Consider the following 20503-nt stretch of genomic DNA (forward strand, 5'->3'; position numbering starts at 1 on the left):
TTTCGACTCAAAATGTGAAAGATATCTTTTTTTAAATCGATAAATATGACGATATAAAAACGGAACCTTTAAACAATGCAATCATCATCACTTTAAGCAAAGCCCAACCGAAAAGCCGGCAGGAATAGGGAAGAGGGTCGAAGACCACCGACAGGGAGGTTACTAATAAGCTCACAGAGAGAAAATGTAAAGGCTTCTCTGAAACAGGATGGGACGCTCAACTTTATTTACCCACGAGAGAAAACCGCATATCCGAGCTAGGCCGAGGTACCGTTTTCACCTGAGAGATCCACCCCTCGCGCTTTCCCCACCCTCCACCGAAAAAGCATTCCCAAGGCTGATGCCACGCGGGGTTGTTGGCGAGGCTGGGGGACGAGGCGCTGCCGGAGAACGCTTGCCCTGCTCTTCCAGTCACCGTCCCTGATCTCCCGAGCTTCAGGGCTCCGTTGCGGCGAGGGTGGCCGGGACCGCCACGGCCCCGCACCGCCGTGAGGGCACAAGGGGCACCCGAGCGGCCTCCGCAGAGCGCTGTGCCCCGGGGCCGGGCGCCCTTCGCAGACCCTTCAGTCCGTGCACCCCGACTGGAGCAAATTCCGCGGGAGCGCATCACGCACTGAGAAGCGGAGCTGCCAAGTGATCGCGACGGGCACTGTTCGATTCCAACGACTGTCCCCCAGGACATCCCTTGTCAGGACGCATCCCCCAACCCCCACCCCCACCCCCACCCCGCCGCCCCAGGGGACCCGAACTGTGGGGCAGAAGACGGGCGGGAGAACACGGACGCGAGCAGAGCGGCCGGGAGCAAGGAGGGGCGAGGGGGTGTGGTGCTGGCCGTTAGAGCCGCGGTAACCGTGACGGGTGTCGGGCACTAGCTCAGCGTGTAGGAGGCAATGGTTGCGAGTGCAGCGCGAGCCGGGGAATGAGCGACAAAAGCGAGTTCTTGATTTCTGGGGCTCGGTCCGTGAGAGCTGCTTCCGTGTCAGCGCTTCCCCCGCGGTCTCCGGCAGCCGCCCCTGGGTCGGGAGGCGGGCTCCGGGCGCGAGGAGGCGGTCCGGAGGGTGGAGTCCGCCCGCGGTAGCCCCGCCCCCTCGGGCGGCAGAAGGCGGAGCATGCAGATGAGAAATGGCTGTTCGGCGCGGGAATGGCGGAGCAATTAAGGACCTAGAACTTGTCCTTTCAAAGGTAGAGGACAAAAAGGCCTGCACAGGAGTCCGCTGACAGCACTGTCAACGACGCAAAAGGAATCAGACAGGGAGTGTGGTTCAGGGCGCTCACCGTGGCTTGAATGGGGATGGAGCGAGGGCGGCTGCGGCCAGGCTGAGGCAACCGGTATCGCTTCTCGGCCTTTTGGCTAAGATCAAGTGTAGTATCTGTTCTTATCAGTTTAATATCTGATACGTCCTCTATCCGAGGACAATATATTAAATGGATTTTTGGAGCAGGGAGTTGGAATAGGAGCTTGCTCCGTCCACTCCACGCATCGACCTGGTATTGCAGTACTTCCAGGAACGGTGCACCCCCCTCGGGGGAAATCAATCTTGGTACGAAAAGAGCAGACAGTCTGTCGTAAGGCTTGAGAGCCTAAAGTAACAGTGAGACGAGGAAGTGCAGCTTGCTGGCCTTTGTTTTGCTTCGCTTGTGTAAATTTTTATGGCCTTTGCGCTTGGGCGGTTTTTTCTTTACTTCTTGTGTTGTGGAGTGTTTTCCCGCTTTGGTTTGTTAGTCTTTAGAGGCGAGCGTTCTGTGCCCGGTGGGTTTTCAGAGGGTATGTCGTTTTTTTTCGCCTTCTCCTCGTTGTTTTATTGCTGCATGAGAGCCGGGAGACTCTTCGCTGGGAGGCTTCCGGGAGAAACGCGGCCTTACATAGATAAGCGTTCGCAGCAAAGTGTTTCTACCACCAGCGGTCCCGTAAGGAGTCTGCTCTCTTTTACAGGTATATGCATTTGCACTTTTGGCCCGAGACTATATAAGTAAGACCCCGAAGTGTGGCCTCAGCAGCTTTCGTTTTTGAAGGAGCCTGTGTTCAGTAACTTGTTCTTACTACAGGCATTTTTGAAGGAGCCCGCAGTTCAGTGACACTCCATCGACACGCTTGGAGGAGGAGGGGGAAGGGACGTTCGGTTCAGCTGAGGCCCTTAGCCGCAGACCCTCCAGCGAGGGCTCAGGGGCACAAAAGTGGCTCTTAAGTGCAGCACATGCATCTGGAAGCAACTCAAAGGATTTACAGGTAATGCCCGAAAGCAAGCAGTAGTTGGTATACATTTAGTGAGGGAGAGAGCATTTCCTTCTCCCACTGCTGAGATGGCGGAAGCTAGTCGAATTCCTCAGTATGAAAAGGAATACGCGGAAGGTATTAACTAGCCAGTGAGGGTCCTGGGGAAAATGAAAGGGAGCACCACCAAATACTGACCTGGAACAAGGATTCCAAGAGGGAGGTTTTAAATGCTCGTGTGATTACGTGAAGTGCTCGTGTTCCTGAGAGAATTATTGTAGCAGGAAGTAAGACATTCCATTTTCAAGGCCAACCGATCTTGACCTTATACAGTCAACTCCCTTCAAAACCTCTGGCACTAAAAATACCACCTCGTGTGCTTTCGCTAAGTGAAAGACAGCTAGATTTTCTGGGTTTAGAAAGACTCCAACCCCTCAAAATGAAGAAATCGGTGCAGCTGACAGACTAAAAAGAGCGCGCTGGCTGTTCACCAAAATGGAACAGCCGGTCAGAACGGACTCCATGTATGACAGACATTTCAAATAGAGATACAACATGGAAGGAACTTCAGGTGACTTAACAGAACAGAGAACGTGCTGAAGGAGAAAGGGCCATGTATTCAATCACTGTAGCATTCTGGCTGATTAATAATAGCTCTGGTTTCTCCGCTGGAAGTAACCTCAACGCTCAAAAATAGTATCTCAACAGCTGAAAATGCAAAGACTGTGTGACCTTCTTTGTTTCTGTCTTTGCAATGTATGCCGTTTCGCAGTCCACGCCCTGAAAATGTATTTCTCCCAGAAAAGAGGGGGGAAGGGCTTGTATGTGCAGAACTAAAGGTATATTCTGTCAAAAACAAGAGGCGGGGGGTTGGGCTGATCCTGAGGCAGGAGAAAAACAAGAAGCGCATCCGCTCGCTCTAAAGTTTCTCTCCACTTGTACCGTCGAAACCGATTTCAAAAATACAAGCTAGAGTCGGTCTTGATGTCTAGCGAGCCCTCCGTCCCCGGTAGCCTGCGCCGCGCCAGCGCCGGCCTAGAGCCAGAACCGGAGCTATACAAGATGGCCGGCCAGGCAACCTGGGGGCATCGGTCCCCTCCAACAAATGGTGACATGCGGAGCCGGGGCTGTGGTCACCTTCCTCTTCATGACAACCCCCCCCCCCCCCCGACCCCTTCCCGTGGTGAAGATACTATGCTTGCAGTCTCAGCGCCCCTTGGTGCGCAGTGACTTGATGCCTCCCCCTCCAGACTCCGAAGCATCTCCGACGCCGAAGTGCCCTCCTCTCGCCCATCCACAGGGAAATAAGTGCCTCCTGGACAGTAGTGGGGTCCTGGAGCCCCTCTGCGGGCGGGCGAAGGCGCTTGAGTCCGTGTGCGACTCCTTGCGACCGTAGCCCGCCAGGCTCCTCGGTCCATGGGATTCTCCAGGCAAAAAGAATACTGGAGTGGGTTGCCATGCCCTCCTCCCGGGGATGGATGGATCTATCTTCCCGACCCAGGGATTGAGCCCGCCTCTCCTGGGTCTCCTGCACTGCAGGTGGACTCTTTACCGCCGAGCCACCAGGGAAACCCCAAAGCCCCTCTGCGCCACCTGCTTTCCGGACCCCACTCGCTCCACTGTCACCGAAGATGGCCTTGTGAAGATGGTGCGGCACGAGGGCACCGGGACCCTGTGGCATGGCCTCCCAGCCATCTTTGTTGATGACTGTCGGCCACTGCCACCTACTTCACCGCCTACGACCTTACTCAAGGCCTTCCTGTGTGGTGGAGCCCCGACCTCTTCCTCCGCGCACCCATGGTGGCTGGTCCGCGGGCCTGCCTGGGCACCGTGACTGCTATCAATCCCCCTGGAGCTGGGCACGGACAAAGCCGAAGGCTCGGCACCCGTCGCGCTGGGAGCTGAGCACGTGCATCCGGCTGGTGCTCGCTCGGGCTGGGCTGGGCAGGTCCGGTCCCAGTGTCCCTTCGGGATGTGCCCTTCTCGGCTCTGTCTGTACTGGTTCAACTAGAGCTGGCCGACGTGGCTCAGGTCTAAGGACCGGACAGACCTTCGCTCCCTGGGCTTCGGCTTTTGTGTCTGGCGCCATCTCCTGGGCTGTGGCGGCCATCCTCCTTTCTTTTCAACGTGACGCAGAGAGGTGAAGCGGTGAATGACGCCCCCCGCACGCGACTGTCCACTTGGCTTCCCGGACCCCAGTCGGTCCGAGGATCAAGCATCAAGCCCACTTCACCCGGCGGCATTTATGAGCACTTGCTTGAGTCTCGCACAAAAAGCTTCCTCCAGAAACACTCAACCGGGAACAGCCTGTGCAGGGAAGAGGAAGAGAAAAAAAGAGAGAAAAAAAGGCAAGAGGCCTTTTTCCCTGGCTGTCCAGTGGCTCAGGATGCCCCGAGCCACCTAAGGGCCAGCGGCCCGAGCCCTGGTTTGGGAGCACCCAACCTCTACCGGGCTGGGCCGCCCACATGGGTGCGCTGTAACGGCCGGGCGGCCAAAAGTAGCAAACCTGCACCGTAAACGGGACCATGACACACATGCCCCCGCAACCGCGAGTGCCACTGAGACAAAAAAAATATGTCTTTAACAGCAACATGCGCCGGCGGGAACCCAAGCCCGACCTCCCAGCTCGTCTCCCAGACAGTCTGTCTTTGTGATGACACAGATTATTCCCCGTAGGGGGTGCACCGTTCCTGGAAGTACTGCAATACCAGGTCGATGCGTGGAGTGGACGGAGCAAGCTCCTATTCCAACTCCCTGCTCCAAAAATCCATTTAATATATTGTCCTCGGATAGAGGACGTATCAGATATTAAACTGATAAGAACAGATACTACACTTGATCTTAGCCAAAAGGCCGAGAAGCGATACCTTCGCCTCGGGCTTGGCCGCTACCGTCCTCCCCTCACCTCCATTTAGCTCACGGTGAGCAAAGTCGGCCTCAAACGAAGGCCCGCCCTCTCCCCTAGACTGCACGGTGTCCTAGTGCCACAACTTCTAAGACGTCCATCGTTCGTCGGGTCGTTTCATTTGTTGGGCGCCTTTAGGCTTTCTGGTCTCCCACGGCACCCCCCCCCACCCCCGCCCCCAGCAGACAGCCAAGCAATTTGCATGCCCCGCCCACACACGCGCCTTCTTCCTGCTGCGCGTGTGCGCCGTCTCGCGGTGGAACCGAAACAAGCGCGTGGCCCAAAGCTCCCGGAAACGCCCAGACCGAGAAAGACGCAAACCGTTCCAACCGGGTTTTTCTTTCCAGCATTTCTTTTTCTTCTTAAAAATTTTTTCCCGAGCACATAGCTACGTACCCACCCACCACTCATCATCTTACTGTTATTTATTGTGTACACATACACGGATGAGTCGGCTATGTAGAAGTTCTCTTTCAACTTTCTAGATTTTTTTTTTTTTTTTTTTTTGATGAAAACAGTCCCACAGCATTTATTGTCATCTGGTGATAACATAAGGGTGAGCAGAACAATATGAATACATGTTTTAGAACTACATCTCTAACAAAGGACACCTAAAAAAACCAACGGTATTGCCAAACAATTTCTCACTTCATCTGTCACTTCTAGTTGGAGACACTTTGGAGCAGAGTAATGTTATCTCCTTTTAGCATGATCCGACCCAGTTGTTTTCTTGACTTTGTTTTAGAATGAATCTCTTCTGCGTCATCTAATACGAGGTTCATACACTCATCAAAACCAATGATAGAGCCCTCTGTCCGCATATTCACTTGTTCATAAAGCCACACCCGAATCCGTGATCTATTTTGCAAGTATGTGAAGATGAGATTGATGGGCTGCACCATCACCTTCTGCACCTTCTGGCCCTGGCCCCGGTACGCCATGCTGGACGCTCACAAGCACCACAGTGCTCCACACTCAACTTTCTAGATTTTAATTCGTCTTGATTTACTATGGCTTTCTTTCCAAGGTCTCTTTTCTTTTTCTTTTTGGCTACCCTGGCTCTTCTACGGGTCATGTGGGAACTCAGTTCCTCGAGCAGCGATAGAACCCGCGGCCTAGCTTACATTGGGAGCGCAGGGTCTTCACCACTGTACTGCCAGAGAAGTCCCTGCAGTCACTCTTTTCTATTTCCCTCAGACTCTCTCGGTATTTTTATGTGGCTTTGCTGGACAGGGAGCCAAGATATCCGCGACACAATTTGGCTGCTCTTCCGTCAGCTGCTCGCCAGAAGGCTTCCACGTAGGCCTCCTCGGCTTGATGGGACGCTCCAGGAGAGAGAGTGGGAGGATTTCTCCCAGTCCAGATCGCTGCGGACTCCTTGCCATAAGGCCGTGCCCCATCGCAGCTGACCTGCCTTCTTGGCCGCTCAACTGCAAGCCTGCAGTGGAGAACAGGGGACACACCGACCGAGCAGAGCAGCTGCTGAGGCCTCTTCTGCCTTGAGGATGCCCTCTCTTCTCCTGTCCACCCCAGCCCAACAAACTTCCTGGGGCGGAGGGGGGCGGGGCGGGTTGGGGGAGCGTGGAAACCGCTGAGTACTGGAGGATCAGAAAGAGGGTGTAGGCAAGTGGAGACACACCTGCCAGCAGCTGTGGTGAGCCTCCCGGAGTGCACGTGGAGCCCTTTTACCCTGAAAGTAAGGGAACTTCCTCCCAGTTTTGGGATTCTCCCTGCCATGTACAATTAGACAAAGCTAACTTTCTCAAAATTCTGACCCTGCGAGAACCAAACTATGCCTAGGAAAAAGCTTGATGTAGAACGCAGTGTTTAAGTCATCCGTTTCTGTGCTCTAGCGCCCTCCAGCAGCAACTACGGAGCCTTTGTGCTGCAACTACTGGAGCCAGTGGGGTTAGAGCCTGTGCACCAGGAAAGGTAGTCCCCACCTGGCAGCAGCTAGAGAAAGCCTGTGAGCAGAAAAGAGGACCCAGTGCAACCAAAAGTAAATACATTGATAATAATAATTATTGGAAAAATATTTTAATTGGATTAAATACTTTGGATTGGACTAATTACTTAGTTGGAGTAAAGATTTACTGAGCATGGCCCTACCCACCAGAACAAGACCCAGTTCCCCCCACAGTCAGTCTCTCCCCTCAGGAAGCTTCCATAAGCCTCTTCTCCTTATCCGTCAGAGGGCAGACAGAAGGAAAACTACAATCACAGAAAACTATGCAGACTGAGCACGTGGACCACAGCCTTGTCTAACTCAGTGAAACTGAGGGAGGAAAGGAACAGGCCGAGCTGACTCCATTTTGAGAAAGAAGGAAACTCCATCTTGCACTTTCAGTGAGCTTTGGACTATGTGCCTGTTAGCCATGGGGATAACATACCTACGGCCGAACTGGCCTCCTGGACTGATAAACACCAGATTCCATACCAAGATCTCCCGTCGCCAAAAAGAATGCAATAACCCCCCCCCCCCCGTGCAGTGTCACCTTTGTCATCTTCATGGCACCCGTTGGTGTAGGCTACAATGTATAACCAGCTGACTCTTCTGATTATGAATCATGGCTATAACCTGACTGTGTCTCCCTTGAACACTTTCCAGGCTGGGTTTAAGGAATTTGGGGATGTGGGCTTGAGCAGTACACTTAAGGTATGTAAGGTTTTCACAAAAGTCGGTCGGGGTCCTTGGCTAAGAGGAGACTCTTCCTTGGGCCCGCCGGTGTAATAAAGTGCACTCCGCCATCTGCATTGTCCTTCTGAGTGAGTTTGTTTCCCGGAACACATGGCTACAACAGAACTATGAGCCATGCGGTGTAGGGCCATGGGGTCATGGCGGAGAGTTCTGACAAAACGTGGTCCCCTGGAGAAAGGAATGGCAAACCACTTCAGTATTTTTGCCTTGAGAACCCAATGAACACTATGAAAGGGCAAAAAAAAAAAAAATATATAACTCAGAAAGATGAACTCCCCAGGTCCGTAGGTGCCCAATATGCTACTGGAGAAGAGTGGAGAAATAACTCCAGAAAGAATGAAGAGGCGGAGCCAAAGTGAAAACAATGCCCAGTTGTGGATGTGACTGGTGATGGAAGTAAAGTCCAACTCTGTGAAGAGCAATATCCAGAAACCTGGAATGTTAGGTCCATGAATCAATGTAAATTAGAAGTGGTCAAATAGGAGATGGCAAGAGTGAACATAGACATTTTAGGAATCAGTGAACTAAAATGGACTGGAATGGGCGAATTTAATTCAGATGACCATTATATCTACTACTGTGGGCAAGAATCCCCTCATAGTCAACAAAAGAGTCAGAAATGCAGTACTGAGAGAGTCATTTCCTAGGCAGGTTGATAAGGAGTCTAGGGGTCCCCAAGGAGAGAGGGGTCTGGAATTCTCAAGGAGGAAGAAAGGACAAACTTTTTTTCTTTCTCCACATTCCTTAGGATTATATAACAATAATGTATCCTGCCTGAGGACAGTCTCTGGACTAAGGACAGTCTTTGGATTCAACCTTCTGTTATCTTAAAATGTTAATTATGGGAGTAGACCTGGTCTTTACAAGGCTGTATCTTGCCTGAAGACAGTGTTATCTTAAAATGTAAATTACGGGAGTAGGTCTGATGAGGTCTTTACAACCTCCAGACATTCTTTGGATTATATAACCTCATTGTTAACACTAGCAAGTGGGTACTCTTTCTACCCCCTTCTGATGCCTATGTCAGAAGCTTTCTCTATCTCCTTTATACTTTAATAAAACTTTATTACACAAAAGCTCCTAGCGATCAAGCCTCGTCTCTGGCCCCGGATTGAATTCTTCTCCTCCGGGGGCCAAGAATCCCGGTGTATTCGTGTGATTCAACAACAACCTTTCAGTTACTTGGGTGCAATCTCAAAAATGACAGAATGATCTCTGTTCGTTTCCAAGGCAAAACATTCAATATCACAGTAATCCAAGTCTGTCTATGCCCCAACCGGTAATGCTGAAGAAGCTGACAGTTCCATGAAGACCTACAAGACCTACTAGAACTTCGCGTTCCGGGAAACAAACTCACTCAGAAGGACAATGCAGATGGCGGAGTGCACTTTATTACACCGGCGGGCCCAAGGAAGAGTCTCCTCTTAGCCAAGGACCCCGACCGACTTTTGTGAAAACCTTACATACCTTAAGTGTACTGCTCAAGCCCACATCCCCAAATTCCTTAAACCCAGCCTGGAAAGTGTTCAAGGGAGACACAGTCAGGTTATAGCCATGATTCATAATCAGAAGAGTCAGCTGGTTATACATTGTAGCCTACACCAACGGGTGCCATGAAGATGACAAAGGTGACACTGCACGGGGGGGGGGGGTTATTGCATTCTTTTTGGCGACGGGAGATCTTGGTATGGAATCTGGTGTTTATCAGTCCAGGAGGCCAGTTCGGCCGTAGGTATGTTATCCCCATGGCTAACAGGCACATAGTCCAAAGCTCACTGAAAGTGCAAGATGGAGTTTCCTTCTTTCTCAAAATGGAGTCAGCTCGGCCTGTTCCTTTCCTCCCTCAGTTTCACTGAGTTAGACAAGGCTGTGGTCCACGTGCTCAGTCTGCATAGTTTTCTGTGATTGTAGTTTTCCTTCTGTCTGCCCTCTGACGGATAAGGAGAAGAGGCTTATGGAAGCTTCCTGAGGGGAGAGACTGACTGTGGGGGGAACTGGGTCTTGTTCTGGTGGGTAGGGCCATGCTCAGTAAATCTTTACTCCAACTAAGTAATTAGTCCAATCCAAAGTATTTAATCCAATTAAAATATTTTTCCAATAATTATTATTATCAATGTATTTACTTTTGGTTGCACTGGGTCCTCTTTTCTGCTCACAGGCTTTCTCTAGCTGCTGCCAGGTGGGGACTACCTTTCCTGGTGCACAGGCTCTAACCCCACTGGCTCCAGTAGTTGCAGCACAAAGGCTCCGTAGTTGCTGCTGGAGGGCGCTAGAGCACAGAAACGGATGACTTAAACACTGCGTTCTACATCAAGCTTTTTCCTAGGCATAGTTTGGTTCTCGCAGGGTCAGAATTTTGAGAAAGTTAGCTTTGTCTAATTGTACATGGCAGGGAGAATCCCAAAACTGGGAGGAAGTTCCCTTACTTTCAGGGTAAAAGGGCTCCACGTGCACTCCGGGAGGCTCACCACAGCTGCTGGCAGGTGTGTCTCCACTTGCCTACACCCTCTTTCTGATCCTCCAGTACTCAGCGGTTTCCACGCTCCCCCAACCCGCCCCGCCCCCCTCCGCCCCAGGAAGTTTGTTGGGCTGGGGTGGACAGGAGAAGAGAGGGCATCCTCAAGGCAGAAGAGGCCTCAGCAGCTGCTCTGCTCGGTCGGTGTGTCCCCTGTTCTCCACTGCAGGCTTGCAGTTGAGCGGCCAAGAAGGCAGGTCAGCTGCGATGGGGCACGGCCTTATGGCAAGGAGTCCGCAGCGATCTGGACTGGGAGAAATCCTCCCACTCTCTCTCCTGGAGCGTCCCATCAAGCCGAGGAGGCCTACGTGGAAGCCTTCTGGCGAGCAGCTGACGGAAGAGCAGCCAAATTGTGTCGCGGATATCTTGGCTCCCTGTCCAGCAAAGCCACATAAAAATACCGAGAGAGTCTGAGGGAAATAGAAAAGAGTGACTGCAGGGACTTCTCTGGCAGTACAGTGGTGAAGACCCTGCGCTCCCAATGTAAGCTAGGCCGCGGGTTCTATCGCTGCTCGAGGAACTGAGTTCCCACATGACCCGTAGAAGAGCCAGGGTAGCCAAAAAGAAAAAGAAAAGAGACCTTGGAAAGAAAGCCATAGTAAATCAAGACGAATTAAAATCTAGAAAGTTGAGTGTGGAGCACTGTGGTGCTTGTGAGCGTCCAGCATGGCGTACCGGGGCCAGGGCCAGAAGGTGCAGAAGGTGATGGTGCAGCCCATCAATCTCATCTTCACATACTTGCAAAATAGATCACGGATTCGGGTGTGGCTTTATGAACAAGTGAATATGCGGACAGAGGGCTCTATCATTGGTTTTGATGAGTGTATGAACCTCGTATTAGATGACGCAGAAGAGATTCATTCTAAAACAAAGTCAAGAAAACAACTGGGTCGGATCATGCTAAAAGGAGATAACATTACTCTGCTCCAAAGTGTCTCCAACTAGAAGTGACAGATGAAGTGAGAAATTGTTTGGCAATACCGTTGGTTTTTTTAGGTGTCCTTTGTTAGAGATGTAGTTCTAAAACATGTATTCATATTGTTCTGCTCACCCTTATGTTATCACCAGATGACAATAAATGCTGTGGGACTGTTTTCATCAAAAAAAAAAAAAAAAAAATCTAGAAAGTTGAAAGAGAACTTCTACATAGCCGACTCATCCGTGTATGTGTACACAATAAATAACAGTAAGATGATGAGTGGTGGGTGGGTACGTAGCTATGTGCTCGGGAAAAAATTTTTAAGAAGAAAAAGAAATGCTGGAAAGAAAAACCCGGTTGGAACGGTTTGCGTCTTTCTCGGTCTGGGCGTTTCCGGGAGCTTTGGGCCACGCGCTTGTTTCGGTTCCACCGCGAGACGGCGCACACGCGCAGCAGGAAGAAGGCGCGTGTGTGGGCGGGGCATGCAAATTGCTTGGCTGTCTGCTGGGGGCGGGGGTGGGGGGGGGTGCCGTGGGAGACCAGAAAGCCTAAAGGCGCCCAACAAATGAAACGACCCGACGAACGATGGACGTCTTAGAAGTTGTGGCACTAGGACACCGTGCAGTCTAGGGGAGAGGGCGGGCCTTCGTTTGAGGCCGACTTTGCTCACCGTGAGCTAAATGGAGGTGAGGGGAGGACGGTAGCGGCCAAGCCCGAGGCGAAGGTATCGCTTCTCGGCCTTTTGGCTAAGATCAAGTGTAGTATCTGTTCTTATCAGTTTAATATCTGATACGTCCTCTATCCGAGGACAATATATTAAATGGATTTTTGGAGCAGGGAGTTGGAATAGGAGCTTGCTCCGTCCACTCCACGCATCGACCTGGTATTGCAGTACTTCCAGGAACGGTGCACCCCCTACGGGGAATAATCTGTGTCATCACAAAGACAGACTGTCTGGGAGACGAGCTGGGAGGTCGGGCTTGGGTTCCCGCCGGCGCATGTTGCTGTTAAAGACATATTTTTTTTGTCTCAGTGGCACTCGCGGTTGCGGGGGCATGTGTGTCATGGTCCCGTTTACGGTGCAGGTTTGCTACTTTTGGCCGCCCGGCCGTTACAGCGCACCCATGTGGGCGGCCCAGCCCGGTAGAGGTTGGGTGCTCCCAAACCAGGGCTCGGGCCGCTGGCCCTTAGGTGGCTCGGGGCATCCTGAGCCACTGGACAGCCAGGGAAAAAGGCCTCTTGCCTTTTTTTCTCTCTTTTTTTCTCTTCCTCTTCCCTGCACAGGCTGTTCCCGGTTGAGTGTTTCTGGAGGAAGCTTTTTGTGCGAGACTCAAGCAAGTGCTCATAAATGCCGCCGGGTGAAGTGGGCTTGATGCTTGATCCTCGGACCGACTGGGGTCCGGGAAGCCAAGTGGACAGTCGCGTGCGGGGGGCGTCATTCACCGCTTCACCTCTCTGCGTCACGTTGAAAAGAAAGGAGGATGGCCGCCACAGCCCAGGAGATGGCGCCAGACACAAAAGCCGAAGCCCAGGGAGCGAAGGTCTGTCCGGTCCTTAGACCTGAGCCACGTCGGCCAGCTCTAGTTGAACCAGTACAGACAGAGCCGAGAAGGGCACATCCCGAAGGGACACTGGGACCGGACCTGCCCAGCCCAGCCCGAGCGAGCACCAGCCGGATGCACGTGCTCAGCTCCCAGCGCGACGGGTGCCGAGCCTTCGGCTTTGTCCGTGCCCAGCTCCAGGGGGATTGATAGCAGTCACGGTGCCCAGGCAGGCCCGCGGACCAGCCACCATGGGTGCGCGGAGGAAGAGGTCGGGGCTCCACCACACAGGAAGGCCTTGAGTAAGGTCGTAGGCGGTGAAGTAGGTGGCAGTGGCCGACAGTCATCAACAAAGATGGCTGGGAGGCCATGCCACAGGGTCCCGGTGCCCTCGTGCCGCACCATCTTCACAAGGCCATCTTCGGTGACAGTGGAGCGAGTGGGGTCCGGAAAGCAGGTGGCGCAGAGGGGCTTTGGGGTTTCCCTGGTGGCTCGGCGGTAAAGAGTCCACCTGCAGTGCAGGAGACCCAGGAGAGGCGGGCTCAATCCCTGGGTCGGGAAGATAGATCCATCCATCCCCGGGAGGAGGGCATGGCAACCCACTCCAGTATTCTTTTTGCCTGGAGAATCCCATGGACCGAGGAGCCTGGCGGGCTACGGTCGCAAGGAGTCGCACACGGACTCAAGCGCCTTCGCCCGCCCGCAGAGGGGCTCCAGGACCCCACTACTGTCCAGGAGGCACTTATTTCCCTGTGGATGGGCGAGAGGAGGGCACTTCGGCGTCGGAGATGCTTCGGAGTCTGGAGGGGGAGGCATCAAGTCACTGCGCACCAAGGGGCGCTGAGACTGCAAGCATAGTATCTTCACCACGGGAAGGGGTCGGGGGGGGGGGGGTTGTCATGAAGAGGAAGGTGACCACAGCCCCGGCTCCGCATGTCACCATTTGTTGGAGGGGACCGATGCCCCCAGGTTGCCTGGCCGGCCATCTTGTATAGCTCCGGTTCTGGCTCTAGGCCGGCGCTGGCGCGGCGCAGGCTACCGGGGACGGAGGGCTCGCTAGACATCAAGACCGACTCTAGCTTGTATTTTTGAAATCGGTTTCGACGGTACAAGTGGAGAGAAACTTTAGAGCGAGCGGATGCGCTTCTTGTTTTTCTCCTGCCTCAGGATCAGCCCAACCCCCCGCCTCTTGTTTTTGACAGAATATACCTTTAGTTCTGCACATACAAGCCCTTCCCCCCTCTTTTCTGGGAGAAATACATTTTCAGGGCGTGGACTGCGAAACGGCATACATTGCAAAGACAGAAACAAAGAAGGTCACACAGTCTTTGCATTTTCAGCTGTTGAGATACTATTTTTGAGCGTTGAGGTTACTTCCAGCGGAGAAACCAGAGCTATTATTAATCAGCCAGAATGCTACAGTGATTGAATACATGGCCCTTTCTCCTTCAGCACGTTCTCTGTTCTGTTAAGTCACCTGAAGTTCCTTCCATGTTGTATCTCTATTTGAAATGTCTGTCATACATGGAGTCCGTTCTGACCGGCTGTTCCATTTTGGTGAACAGCCAGCGCGCTCTTTTTAGTCTGTCAGCTGCACCGATTTCTTCATTTTGAGGGGTTGGAGTCTTTCTAAACCCAGAAAATCTAGCTGTCTTTCACTTAGCGAAAGCACACGAGGTGGTATTTTTAGTGCCAGAGGTTTTGAAGGGAGTTGACTGTATAAGGTCAAGATCGGTTGGCCTTGAAAATGGAATGTCTTACTTCCTGCTACAATAATTCTCTCAGGAACACGAGCACTTCACGTAATCACACGAGCATTTAAAACCTCCCTCTTGGAATCCTTGTTCCAGGTCAGTATTTGGTGGTGCTCCCTTTCATTTTCCCCAGGACCCTCACTGGCTAGTTAATACCTTCCGCGTATTCCTTTTCATACTGAGGAATTCGACTAGCTTCCGCCATCTCAGCAGTGGGAGAAGGAAATGCTCTCTCCCTCACTAAATGTATACCAACTACTGCTTGCTTTCGGGCATTACCTGTAAATCCTTTGAGTTGCTTCCAGATGCATGTGCTGCACTTAAGAGCCACTTTTGTGCCCCTGAGCCCTCGCTGGAGGGTCTGCGGCTAAGGGCCTCAGCTGAACCGAACGTCCCTTCCCCCTCCTCCTCCAAGCGTGTCGATGGAGTGTCACTGAACTGCGGGCTCCTTCAAAAATGCCTGTAGTAAGAACAAGTTACTGAACACAGGCTCCTTCAAAAACGAAAGCTGCTGAGGCCACACTTCGGGGTCTTACTTATATAGTCTCGGGCCAAAAGTGCAAATGCATATACCTGTAAAAGAGAGCAGACTCCTTACGGGACCGCTGGTGGTAGAAACACTTTGCTGCGAACGCTTATCTATGTAAGGCCGCGTTTCTCCCGGAAGCCTCCCAGCGAAGAGTCTCCCGGCTCTCATGCAGCAATAAAACAACGAGGAGAAGGCGAAAAAAAACGACATACCCTCTGAAAACCCACCGGGCACAGAACGCTCGCCTCTAAAGACTAACAAACCAAAGCGGGAAAACACTCCACAACACAAGAAGTAAAGAAAAAACCGCCCAAGCGCAAAGGCCATAAAAATTTACACAAGCGAAGCAAAACAAAGGCCAGCAAGCTGCACTTCCTCGTCTCACTGTTACTTTAGGCTCTCAAGCCTTACGACAGACTGTCTGCTCTTTTCGTACCAAGATTGATTTCCCCCGAGGGGGGTGCACCGTTCCTGGAAGTACTGCAATACCAGGTCGATGCGTGGAGTGGACGGAGCAAGCTCCTATTCCAACTCCCTGCTCCAAAAATCCATTTAATATATTGTCCTCGGATAGAGGACGTATCAGATATTAAACTGATAAGAACAGATACTACACTTGATCTTAGCCAAAAGGCCGAGAAGCGATACCGGTTGCCTCAGCCTGGCCGCAGCCGCCCTCGCTCCATCCCCATTCAAGCCACGGTGAGCGCCCTGAACCACACTCCCTGTCTGATTCCTTTTGCGTCGTTGACAGTGCTGTCAGCGGACTCCTGTGCAGGCCTTTTTGTCCTCTACCTTTGAAAGGACAAGTTCTAGGTCCTTAATTGCTCCGCCATTCCCGCGCCGAACAGCCATTTCTCATCTGCATGCTCCGCCTTCTGCCGCCCGAGGGGGCGGGGCTACCGCGGGCGGACTCCACCCTCCGGACCGCCTCCTCGCGCCCGGAGCCCGCCTCCCGACCCAGGGGCGGCTGCCGGAGACCGCGGGGGAAGCGCTGACACGGAAGCAGCTCTCACGGACCGAGCCCCAGAAATCAAGAACTCGCTTTTGTCGCTCATTCCCCGGCTCGCGCTGCACTCGCAACCATTGCCTCCTACACGCTGAGCTAGTGCCCGACACCCGTCACGGTTACCGCGGCTCTAACGGCCAGCACCACACCCCCTCGCCCCTCCTTGCTCCCGGCCGCTCTGCTCGCGTCCGTGTTCTCCCGCCCGTCTTCTGCCCCACAGTTCGGGTCCCCTGGGGCGGCGGGGTGGGGGTGGGGGTGGGGGTTGGGGGATGCGTCCTGACAAGGGATGTCCTGGGGGACAGTCGTTGGAATCGAACAGTGCCCGTCGCGATCACTTGGCAGCTCCGCTTCTCAGTGCGTGATGCGCTCCCGCGGAATTTGCTCCAGTCGGGGTGCACGGACTGAAGGGTCTGCGAAGGGCGCCCGGCCCCGGGGCACAGCGCTCTGCGGAGGCCGCTCGGGTGCCCCTTGTGCCCTCACGGCGGTGCGGGGCCGTGGCGGTCCCGGCCACCCTCGCCGCAACGGAGCCCTGAAGCTCGGGAGATCAGGGACGGTGACTGGAAGAGCAGGGCAAGCGTTCTCCGGCAGCGCCTCGTCCCCCAGCCTCGCCAACAACCCCGCGTGGCATCAGCCTTGGGAATGCTTTTTCGGTGGAGGGTGGGGAAAGCGCGAGGGGTGGATCTCTCAGGTGAAAACGGTACCTCGGCCTAGCTCGGATATGCGGTTTTCTCTCGTGGGTAAATAAAGTTGAGCGTCCCATCCTGTTTCAGAGAAGCCTTTACATTTTCTCTCTGTGAGCTTATTAGTAACCTCCCTGTCGGTGGTCTTCGACCCTCTTCCCTATTCCTGCCGGCTTTTCGGTTGGGCTTTGCTTAAAGTGATGATGATTGCATTGTTTAAAGGTTCCGTTTTTATATCGTCATATTTATCGATTTAAAAAAAGATATCTTTCACATTTTGAGTCGAAAGGACTTATGAAGTCATTTCCTAAATCTTCCTCTAGGTCTTCTTCTTCTTCTCCCTCAACATCTACGTCGTCCAGCCGGGGGGATACTTTCCCGGGGTTGGGTGGTCGTGTTCAGTCGCGCCCGACTCTTGGCGACCCCGTGGACTGTAGGCCCGCCAAGCTCCTCTGTCCATGGAATTTTCCAGGCAAGAATCCTGGAGCGGGTTGCCATTTCCTGTTCCTCCTCCAGGGCATCTTCCCCACGCGCACGAATGGAACCCGCGCCTCTTGCGTCTCCGCGTCGGCCGGCAGATTCTTGACCACCGCCCCACCTTCCTCTGGAGCACAGTGTGAATGAGCGAGTTTTCCCTTCATACCACCTGTTTGAGATGCCACCTGTAAGCCTCAACGGCGTCCCATGTGCATTTTGGAGTCATAGGCCTGGACTTGCCTTTAAAATGTAGCAGAGCTCACAGCCCTAACCACCTTTGATACTCCGAGGCCACGGGTTGACCGATCCCGTCCATGCAGACGGTGGGTGGTACACCCAATCAGACAGAGCCCGACACTGAGAGGTGACCCTTCAAGGCCAAGTAGGAATCCCTTACAGGAATGACCTTTCTCCGGAGAACGGATGCCGGTTCCGGAAGTGACGGGCACTATGGAGTGGACCGACCTTCTGCCCGACCAGGAGGCCGAGTCGAGAAGGCGCCTGCCTTTACCCCTGGGACATGGGTTTGCCTGAGAGTACACAGATGTGAGTGTCGGAGCTGGGGTCCGGGCTGGCCGCCTTCACCACCGGTTCTGACAACCGGTCATTAACCACCCGAGACTCGACCCACCAGGACCTGTGCTGGGTCCCAGGGCCAGACACCGCTCCTGTTCCCCGGCCCCGGACGTGTCCCGCCCAGGAGCCGAATGGCCGGGACCCCACCCCCACCCCCGCCGGTGTGATGAGGAAGGGACCCTGTGTGTGCTCAGTCGCTCAGTCCCGTGCGACTCTTTGCGACCCCGTGGACGGTAGCCTGCCAGGCTCCTCTGTCCATGGAATTTTCCAGGCGAGTAACTGCAGCGCGTTGCCGTTTCGTTTCCTACTCCAGGGGATCTTCCCGACCCAGGGATCGAACCCGCGTCTCCTGCGTCTCCCGCACTGGCAGGCGGAGTCTTTGCCACTGCGCCACCTGGGAAGCTCTTGAGGGAACTGTTGGGAGGTGGACGACTGGGTGCGGCTCCCACCTGGTGTGACCTCCTCAGGGCTCCAGGCCTCTCCCGTGTGGCTCGGGGTCCCTACCCGGACACACCCAATAAGTGAGAAGGTGCGAAGAACAGACAGGAAGCCAGCCGAGTCAGGAAGGCCTTCCAGACCCGGGAGACGGCCTACGGGACAGGTTAGGGTTTCACTGGGGGCGCTGGCGGTGTGCTGGCCGGTCATGTTGACATGAGGGGGCGAACCTGGAGGCAAGAGCCTCTGGGAGGCTCTTGGCAAGAGCGTGGGCGAGAACGCAGAGGTGCAAAGCAAGGGGGCACGCTGGGGGAAGGAGGGCCGTGGCCTGCACCCCGCTGACCCGCCGAGACGCCGCGAGGGTGTGATCTGGGCCTCACAGCTGCTCCGGGGAACGCTTGCTTCTAGTGGGCTCTTTCTTACAGTCATCATCCCCCAACCCCACGTCTCTCCCCTCACAGACTCCTTCCGTATCCCAGACTGGGCCGGCTGGCTTCAGCTTCTCCGGAGGGAACCAGCACGGCCCTGCCGTGCCCCACCTCTACCCAGGCCGGAGCCCTCCTAGCTCAGATCAAGGCGCTTCTCTGACCCCTCTGTACCCGAGTTTCACGGAGGAGAAAGCAGCTGGCGGTGTGTGATGGAGAGTCTGACTCTGCCTTGAGGTTATGGCCGAGAGCTGCTAAGCCTCGCCCTTCCCTCGTCCCCTCTCACCCTGGACCCCGGCAAGCTGATGAGAAAAGTCTCCCGCCGGCCGCCCCTCTGCTCAGCACTGTCCACTTAAAAAGAAAAAAAAAAAAAAAAAATCCACGACCTAGAAGTTGAGACTTGCGTTTTATTCAGCGGGAATATTTAGGACTTCCAGCCCCGGGGTCAGCGTCTGAAGCGACCCTGAGAGAACCGCCAGGAGGAGGTGGGCGGTGGCGGGAGGAGCCAGGTGACACACAAGTTTTGCCACAAAGGGCAGGCGGTCTGAACGTCAAAAGGTGTTTCCTATTCTGTATATGAAAGAAAACCAGGCATCCCAAGTTAAGGAATTTAGCGCGTTTCCATACATGGGGAGATGCTCGAGCCTGGGCTCACGGAAATCATGCCTTTGATGCGCATCTCAGCGCTCCGGGGCCACCATCCTGTGCTTTTCACGTCCCGGGCTTCCTCGGGGCTCACCTGGAGGGAGTGGCCGCAGTGGGATGGCCGCTAGACGGCAGGTAGTCTTTCAGTCCCGAGCAGGGCTCACCGGCCCGCCCTCCCGTGGTGGCCGCGATTGCTGATGACTGCGACGGCCTTGTTTACCGATGCGGAGGGAAGTGTTCCATTTCTCACCACCATCAGAACACCGACCTGGCCTCCTTTCCCGGCTCTTAGTCTACCGCGGAGGGCCACCCCGCTCTCCCTGGGAAGCCTCATCATGTGGCTTGTCGATCTTTTCGGACCCCCTAGGTGCCTGTGTGTTGTGTCCTGGTGGTGGTGGTGGTGGTGGTGGTGGTGGGCGGCGGGGGGGAATCTGGCAGGGGTCCTCAGTCTACGTACGCAGGACAAATTTGGGGTAGGGGGATGGGGAGATGCGACCCGGAATTCTATGGGGCTTGCGCTCAACATTTTCCAGGACGGGGCCACAGGCCTCCCCACCAGACTGGGTGGACTCCTGTCCGTGACACAACCCTCGAATTCGGTGTTTCCTCACGCGTCCACTGTCCACCGAGTGCCCGCGGCGGGTTATACCCCAAACCGGTCTGGCGCCGTCCTACGCCGATTCGACCGGCATCCGCGGGAGCCCATCGAACCTTTTCCCTGTCACGGAAAAGTCAGTGTGTCAGAACACGTGGGCCTCTGAGCAGTGCTTCCGGAGGCACGCCGGGCAGCCGAAACGAAGCCCTCTACCTCAGCCCGGGACTCGAACCCGGCCAAACCCAGGTCGGGACTCCAATCCACGTGGCTGGGCCTCCGACCGAGCCAAAACCCACGGTACCTCGTTTCAAGAGCTGATGAAGCTCAGGTTCTCCATGTCCTATCGAAGAGAGAATTCAGTGAGAGACACAATGATAGGTTAAGAAGTGGATTGATTCAGAGAGAAACACATTCCATAGGCAGAGTGTGGGCCATCACAGAGGGCGAGTGTGGCGGCCTCCAGACGTGGCATGGTGAGCTTTCATGGGCCGGGTTATTTCACAGGCTAATGAGTTGATCAGCTGATAGGCTAATCAACCCGGAATATTCATTGGGAGGGCTGATGCTGAAGCTGAAGCTGAAGCTCCA

General features: G+C 54.2%; 2 protein-coding genes, 4 non-coding genes and 2 pseudogenes across 6 annotated transcripts; 4 read left to right on the plus strand and 4 right to left on the minus strand.

Moving 5' to 3' along the window:
* The first annotated feature begins 1311 nt into the window (after positions 1-1311).
* LOC133232508 (mitochondrial fission factor-like) lies at positions 1312-4518 on the plus strand (annotated as a pseudogene).
* LOC133233175 (U2 spliceosomal RNA) lies at positions 1332-1522 on the plus strand. The gene has a single exon (XR_009731651.1). It is a non-coding gene; the product is annotated as a U2 spliceosomal RNA (small nuclear RNA).
* A 368-nt stretch (positions 4519-4886) lies between the features above and the next one.
* On the minus strand, positions 4887-5077 carry LOC133233173 (U2 spliceosomal RNA). The gene has a single exon (XR_009731649.1). It is a non-coding gene; the product is annotated as a U2 spliceosomal RNA (small nuclear RNA).
* Positions 5078-5641: 564 nt separating this feature from the next.
* On the minus strand, positions 5642-6073 carry LOC133232509 (small nuclear ribonucleoprotein E-like). The gene has a single exon (XM_061391966.1). The coding sequence runs from the start codon at positions 6056-6058 to the stop codon at positions 5780-5782; it is 279 nt and encodes a 92-aa protein (XP_061247950.1). The 5' UTR covers positions 6059-6073; the 3' UTR covers positions 5642-5779.
* A 4908-nt stretch (positions 6074-10981) lies between these two features.
* On the plus strand, positions 10982-12178 carry LOC133232512 (small nuclear ribonucleoprotein E-like). Its single transcript, XM_061391967.1, has one exon. The coding sequence runs from the start codon at positions 10997-10999 to the stop codon at positions 11273-11275; it is 279 nt and encodes a 92-aa protein (XP_061247951.1). The 5' UTR covers positions 10982-10996; the 3' UTR covers positions 11276-12178.
* On the plus strand, positions 11976-12166 carry LOC133233174 (U2 spliceosomal RNA). The gene has a single exon (XR_009731650.1). It is a non-coding gene; the product is annotated as a U2 spliceosomal RNA (small nuclear RNA).
* A 356-nt stretch (positions 12179-12534) lies between the features above and the next one.
* LOC133232511 (mitochondrial fission factor-like) lies at positions 12535-15733 on the minus strand (annotated as a pseudogene).
* Positions 15529-15719, minus strand: LOC133233176 (U2 spliceosomal RNA). The gene has a single exon (XR_009731652.1). It is a non-coding gene; the product is annotated as a U2 spliceosomal RNA (small nuclear RNA).
* Positions 15734-20503: the final 4770 nt, after the last annotated feature.

Source organism: Bos javanicus, chromosome 19, assembly GCF_032452875.1.
Source record: "Bos javanicus breed banteng chromosome 19, ARS-OSU_banteng_1.0, whole genome shotgun sequence".
NCBI lineage: Eukaryota > Metazoa > Chordata > Mammalia > Artiodactyla > Bovidae > Bos > Bos javanicus.

Coding starts and splice junctions, on each gene's coding strand:
- LOC133232509 (XM_061391966.1), bottom strand. CDS start 6,058: ATGGCGTACCGGGGCCAGGGCCAGAAGGTGCAGAAGGTGATGGTGCAG.
- LOC133232512 (XM_061391967.1), top strand. CDS start 10,997: ATGGCGTACCGGGGCCAGGGCCAGAAGGTGCAGAAGGTGATGGTGCAG.